The sequence below is a fragment of the Physella acuta genome, unplaced genomic scaffold (assembly GCF_028476545.2).
Source record: "Physella acuta isolate Inbredline_101_S28 unplaced genomic scaffold, ASM2847654v3 ptg000756l, whole genome shotgun sequence".
Classification (NCBI taxonomy): Eukaryota; Metazoa; Mollusca; class Gastropoda; family Physidae; genus Physella; species Physella acuta.
The window spans coordinates 452491-459854 of record NW_026732274.1 but is presented as its reverse complement, the minus strand read 5'-3'; the positions used below and the strand labels follow the sequence as shown (position 1 = coordinate 459854).

The 7364-nt window shown below is 34.8% G+C and overlaps 1 protein-coding gene across 1 annotated transcript; it reads left to right on the top strand.

Annotated features, from left to right (window-relative positions):
* The first annotated feature begins 2188 nt into the window (after window positions 1-2188).
* LOC131950358 (DNA-binding protein HEXBP-like) lies at window positions 2189-3339 on the top strand. Its single transcript, XM_059312460.1, has 2 exons — window positions 2189-2355; window positions 2955-3339. Exons 1-2 carry the CDS (start codon window positions 2189-2191, stop codon window positions 3337-3339), a joined length of 552 nt encoding a protein of 183 aa, XP_059168443.1.
* Window positions 3340-7364: the final 4025 nt, after the last annotated feature.

Genomic DNA, 7364 nt, shown 5'->3' with positions numbered 1-7364 from the left:
TTATATGCATATACAATACAACGCGCTAGGCACTGTATCATTCTTCTATTTACTCAATTGTATTGACATTCCAAACAGACAAATACTGAACATTTTGTTTTTAAGGTAATTCAACTAATTTAACTAACTTTAAAAAAAAGAAAAAACAGAAAATTAGCTACATGTTGTTTCACCACATGAAGGGTGTCAACGGATGTGGAGAACACAATCCTCCCCTCCCATTCTCTGCACCCAGCCCCAAATTTTCGATGCCTCTTACGGTATATTTTTCTTACAGTAAAGATTTTCATCTTTGATGTCATCGAGAAAATAACCCAACATACAAGCAAGAATGTTTAACGAACATTCATCTCATATAGTATTCACTTTGAATCTGTTTAAATTCATTTATATAAAAAAGTCACATATCAAAGAAGACGATAATTATATTTTGGTGAATAGTTGTGTGGTGTTTACCTTCAAGAAAGTGACTCTCAAGATAAAGGTCTTGGAGTTTTGAGTTTCCCATAGCATCCAAAGGTATCTGTCAATTATCTGACCAATGCGAACTTTCAGTGTGTATTTCATTGGTGTCACCAGGCGTTCATAAAGTTTATTCAATGTTTCAATGAATAAAAATCGTGAGAAAACTTCATTTATATAGTTAAAGGTAGGTGTAGGTGTTGGTGTTGGTGTAGTTGTAGGTGTAGTTGGAGGTGTAGGTGTAGTTGTAGGTGGAGGTGTAGGTGTAGGTGTAGGTGTAGGTGTAGGTGTAGGTGTAGGTGTAGGTGTAGGTGTAGGTGTTGCTGTAGCTGTAGGTGTAGGTGTAGGTGTAGGTGTTGGTGTTGGTGTAGTTGTAGGTGTAGTTGTAGGTGGAGGTGGAGGTGTAGGTGTAGGTGTAGGTGTAGGTGTAGGTGTAGGTGTAGGTGTAGGTGTAGGTGTAGGTGTTGCTGTAGCTGTAGGTGTAGGTGGAGGTGGAGGTGGAGGTGTGGGTGTGGGTGTGGGTTTGGATTCACTTATTGATGCACGTGTACGTTATTTGTATTAAGGAGTATTGTCGCTGCTTTCATAGTTATAAAGAAACTACACCGTATGTTTTTAATGGTAACACATATGCTGTAGAGAAATAATTGTTTTCTGTAAAGTATTAAACTATTTTCCCCCGAGACTACATTTTAAATAATGACATGGCTTTAAATAGCCGGAACAGAGGCCTAGCCGATATTGGATTATATATATATATATATATATATATATATATATATATATATATATATATATATATATATATATATATATATATATATATATATATATAGGCCTATATATAGTTTATACATAAAACATTTATATCAAATAATAAATCTTTGCGATTTTTTAAAATTTCGATTTTATTACAGCGAAAGAAAAACTGTTTTACCAACTCAACCACAATGTTTATTACCAACTGGATGAGCAATATGTAATTAGCTCAAGTATACATTAAGATTTCATATATGTATTTAAGTTTAAACTATACTTTTTAAAACATGTTTATTTTATGTACTCATATTCACAATTAATTGTGTGTTTTATGTATATATGGTAATTATTCGTGTTACGTCCCTTACATGTCCCCTGTTTGTGTGTGTGTGTGTTGTGTGCTGGAACGATAGGTACCCTCCCTTTGGTGTATAGTTGTATCCCTTGGTTGAGTGTGTTTACATGGAGCGAGAGGTGTTCACATGAGGTGTGTCAGGTGACACGTGTCAGAGCGTGTACCAGTGTGTGAAGCAGTTAGTTGTAGTGTGGCTGTGGACATGGAACTTGGTGTTGAGTATTGTTATTATTATTGTAGACCCCATTTGATCTTTTATTATTTTATTACTGTATATATATTAAATATCTTATTATTATTAATATTATAATTATTATTATAGAGTGTTAGTGTTATCTACTGTTGTATACGTTGTATTTGTCTGTTGCTATATATAAACCCCTAGACAGAAGAACCCAACATTTGGGGGCCCGCCCGGTTAACTTGGAGACCACCAGGAGTTCCAGAAGACAGTTAATCAGTGACTTGAAGGAGGAGGGGAAGCTAATCGGGCTGAGTGATGACAGTTTGGCGGTGTGGGTAAAGGAAGAGTTGAGGAGGGTAGAAGATGTGAAGGGCGATGTCGTGGTAAAGGTAAGTAACTCTGTACCCCGCTTGAGGGACGTGGCGGCAATGGCGGTAGACGAGGACCTGGGTGCTTACGAGAGACACTTTGAAAGTCAAGCCAAGAGACAAGGTATCGACCCCAAGGACTGGTCGCTTCTGCGGACGGACAAGATGAGTGGCCACTTGAAGATTTTCCTAGTTGAGACGGGACTGAACTTGCACAATGACTTCGAGTCAGTTAAGGTAATGTTAAGGACGCACGCAGGTTTCAACGAGGAAAAATTATAGGGTCAGATTCCACCAGCTAGTACCAACACATGACGACATGAGAAGCTTCGCAGTCAACACAGAAGCCGCTTTGAGAGCGTGGGTCCGGCAGTCGGAGACAAAAGAAACGTTTGAGGACTTGGTTGTCACGTGTGATCTGTTGGAGAGGCTGAATGACGCTGCTAAGGTAAGAGTGGAAGATAATCTTAAAATTATTGACAACTATAGGAGCACTCAAAACGCTAGAGTGACGAGACCAGTAACCCAAACCACCCCTTACGTTAGTGTTATCTACTGCAAGTTCGACAGTAGAGAGGATCCCCTGGCAAAACACGACACCGCGATCTTCAGGACGCCACAATTGTCCTTCCACGGAAGAAATTGTGTGCTACACATTCGGGGGAGTCGATCATATCGCGGGAGTCTGCCCCACCCCTAGACGGGACAGGAACGAATAAGGTAAACGGAAGGCATGACTAGCTGGTGTACAACCTATACATGGTGTTAGCAAGGTCAGCCTGAGCAGTAGATGTTACACATGTGGACGTCATTGACACTATGCCAGGGATTGTCATAGCAATAGTAGTAGCGGTTTTACTTGGAGAAATAGGTCAGATAAAAGAGCCGTTGTGGAGTATGGAAACAACAAAAGACCTTATTGGTGCTACAAGTGCAATGAACAAGGTCACATTGCCAAAGAGTGCAGTATGTATTTAGATACAGGCGCCTGTTATAGCTGTAGAAAGCCAGCCCACATACAACGAAACTGTCCCAACGGGACCAGTAGGGCGAGCAACTGGCGTACTGAAAATGTACATCGACGGTTAGATGATCTCAAGTGTTATTGCTGCGGTGGTTTTGGTCTCATATCAAGGGCGTGTCCCACAGCTCAGCGTGATATGTTAGGAATTTTCTCCCTGCTTAAAGACTCGCATATGAGAGTGAGGTAAAACACAAAATTGGGAGGCGTATCCCTCCAAATGTAGTGTACTTGGTAAGTTTTATTGTTAAAGATAATTTATTTAATAAATGTTAATTTTTCTTTTTTTTTTTTTTACAGAAGCTGTGTACGATGATTACAGGCTGGAGTTAACCCTTTATCTACTGACGGTACTTATAAGTACCACTTTAATTAAATGCCTGTATTATTTTTAATTTAATACAAATTTTAAAAATTATTGAAGTAATTAATAGTATTATCTCCCCTGAGTCGCCGGTAGTCGGAGGTATCAATGTTTTTTGAAAATTACAGGTGTGGCGCCATTTTTAATGTCTTGCTATATCGGTAGTTCACAATTTTTCTGTACATTTCTCACATACGTTCTTGATTTCCCTTTGTTTTACCTTATTTTTCAAGTTTTCAACCCCAAATATTTTTTATTGGCAACTTCAATAGTCAGGCAAACGCATTTAACTTCTAGTTATACAATTTTTATCAAATTGTCTTTGTATTAGATCGATGTTTACAAGTGGACTTATAAGTACCGTCAGGGCACACGGTCATATTTTTAGGATTTTTAGAAAATGGCAGATTTTTTATGTGGAGTTACATAATTATTGTCTTGATAATTAATTATCGAAATGTACTCAAAAAATGATATTTACACATTTATAAGAAGTTTAGCATATGGTTTACCTAAGAAATATTGTAATTACATGTTAATTTCTAGTAGTAAAAAATAACAAGAATAAAGGTATCAGTTGCAGGCTCGTTTACAAGGTTTAGTTTACTTCATTTGTATACCAAAGCCTAGTTCTAGTTGTAAGATTTAATTTGTTAGTTATATTTACTGCACTAAACTGTCTTGCCTACAAAAACTAGCATATACGTAATGTATACATGTAATCTAGTAATAGTCCATACTTCTGCATATAGTATAGATCAATATGGTAAATTTTAATCAGTAAACAGAAAGGAGTAGGCCACTACGGCTATCCTAAACACATTGAGCTCACTTCTATTTATGAACTTTGCACTGTAGTGTAGACTTGTCATAACATTCTAGTAGGGTACAATTTTACTAGTATTACTTGTAGTTGCGTGCTGAATGACTAGGCTTTTGTTTGTTAATGCGGCTCATTGTACTAGCTATTGGAAGCTTCCAGCAAAATCATGTTCATTCCGGCAACCGTTGCTACACCAGAAAGACCACAGACAAGATTGAGGGAGCATGACATGTCGACTACTTTTGCTGTGTTTGAGGTCTAAGATGTGTTCCGATAGAAAATCCAGTAAAAATCGTACTCAAAATATTCTTTTGTGCTGTATTCATGTGTGAAAATTACAAAAAGTGATTGTTATAATGATTGCCATGTTATTAGTTAATAAATTGTATCGTTTGTTCCTGTTTTGTAAAAAAAAAATGTTGGGCCATTAAAAATTTATGAAATGGAATTTCCTTCGATATATGCTTTGAATGTGCCAAAAGCAATATAGTAACACATTGTTTAAGTAAAAATCTCATTCAGAACATAATTCCGTAAATAAAGGGTTAAATGATGTAGTTAAAACGGCTATCGGGAAGGGAACTCAGATCGTCTTTAAGGAAAGATGACCATCTATGGCGACGTACGCATCTGACGATGGGCCCTTGCACTACAGGAATTAGCCTGTACTGTGAAACATATCAAGGGAACTGAGAACTTTGTAACAGACATTCTATCACGAGTGTTTTACGACAACTACTGTATAATGATATTGAGAAATGTATTATTGAGGAGTATAGTAAGATTATGTTAAGGAATTTACTATTGGGGCATTATTATTATTATTATTATAGAGTGTTAGTGTTATCTACTGTTGTATACGTTGTATTTGTCTGTTGCTATATATAAGCCCCTAGATAGAAGAACCCAACTATTCGTAAAATTAAACTCGTTTTTATAATTTCAGGATATTCCAAGAAAAGAATAAACACATTGAGACATAAACATATTGAGAAGACGTAAAATATAGGAAATAGTACTATTTTATATGATGTATTACTGTTGCTATGTATTAACCTCAAGTTGTTGTCAGTACATTTTATGACATGTTAAATAAATATGAAAGGTTAGGCGAAATTGAACAGGCGTTTAATGATATTTGGGAAAATAAACGAATTTTATTTTTGAAGCCATGTTTTAATAATTTCTACGAAATAGTATTTTAAAAAATTAACAAAAAAGAACAAGTTGTTTAATATGTAAATATCGGTAACACTATTTCTGTCGACATGGTTTTTTTTTAATTTTAGAGATTCGTGAAAACAAGCGTTTTTAACTGCTATTTTCGTCTTTTTTATATTAAGGCCAAATGATTGCTACAAACTGCGATTGATATGCCAGTCTGTTACAATTTATCAATCTTTAAATGTTCATATATACCTACTTTATTATTGCCTTTCTGCTTCTGTCTTTAGTCTTTTTGTAAGTTAGTCTTTTTCGCTTTCTTCCTTTCTGCCTTCCTGCCTCTCTATTTTTCTGTCTTTTAGTTCTATATGTTTATTTTTGAATACGGACTTTTTGAGTTTTCAATTAGGTGGACAAAAATATATTAGTATTTTATACTAATTTAAATTTTTTTTTCGAAGTTTGTTGATTTCTAGTAAACTAGTAACACGAGTACTGATTCAGTGAGCTAGATGAAAATCACTACTAGGCGTACGTATTTAATTATAAAAGATACAATATATGACATATTTTCTGTCATATCTGTGTAAACAGAAATGGCCCTTTATACTATTTAAGTGTGAACACGATAACTTTAGTTCTGTTTCACTGAGATTGACGATATTCGAAATTTAAGTAAAATATCTTTTGGTTAGGTGTTTTATTGATTACATGGTTTCTCAAATAAAACTAGCATTACTTAATTCCGTTTCTTGTTTTAAAATGCAGATAACTTCTCTGTTAAGGGGACGACATTGTATTTATATTAATTAGGCCTTATATGTAAGCTCGCGCAATATCCGTTAACCGGAAATTTCATTTTACTTTGTCTCTGATTTCTCAAAACTCCTTAGAATATGATATTATAGTATTATAATAAATCAACTTATCCTAAGAAAATTATTTCTTTATTTAATGCCGCTTAAAGTCTTCCTAGGCCCTTGGCAATTTTGCATTCATAGACCACTATCTGGAAGATGCATTTACAGATGAGAATAATCCGTTGTCAATAATTGATTGGTGGATAAACCTGTGGCTGTAATGATTAGGGAACAAATAGAAGATAAGCTGTCAAAATGTTTTACTAAAGTAAATATGGTATTCCTAATTTAAATAAGTATGTTTCATTTACTTTAAACCTATGCTAAAATTGAACGTTCTTTTTTGAAACTCAAATGCATAAATAATTATCTGCGGTCAACGATGGAACAGCTCGACTATTTCTTCTGCTAAGCTTTCTATTAAAGATGACTTTTCGCAAAAAGTGACATTTAATGACATTATAAGCGATTTTGGTATAGCAAGAAGCCATACTGAGGCTAGTATTTGAATTTGTACTTTTTTTATCAAATGTACGATTATAGTGCACCATCGTCTCCATCATGTATTTCACTTTTTTGAATGAACGTATGGTTAATAGTGATCAGGGGGAGCCCGGGGTTCCAATCTACTCTACTGTGGCTCTTCTCTCCATAATTTGAACCTTTTCTTCAAAGAAATGTTTACCCAAGTGTTCTAATCGACTACCCAAAGTCTTACGGCGATCGAATAAAAGGAGAAGTGATGCATAAAAGAATGCACTCACATGTACATTATTTTATTTGTATATATATAGAGAGAGATAAAGCTGTAAATATAATGAACAAATACACACATATAATTAAACAAATTAACACTTTCAAAAAAATACATAGAAAAAAAGAAAATTAACACATTTTTATTGTGTTGAATTATCAACTTATTTTATATTTGAAAACATTATTAAAATAACAAGCATCATTATAAAAAACGAAAAAGAGTCAATTACCCTTACTATTAGTTAATA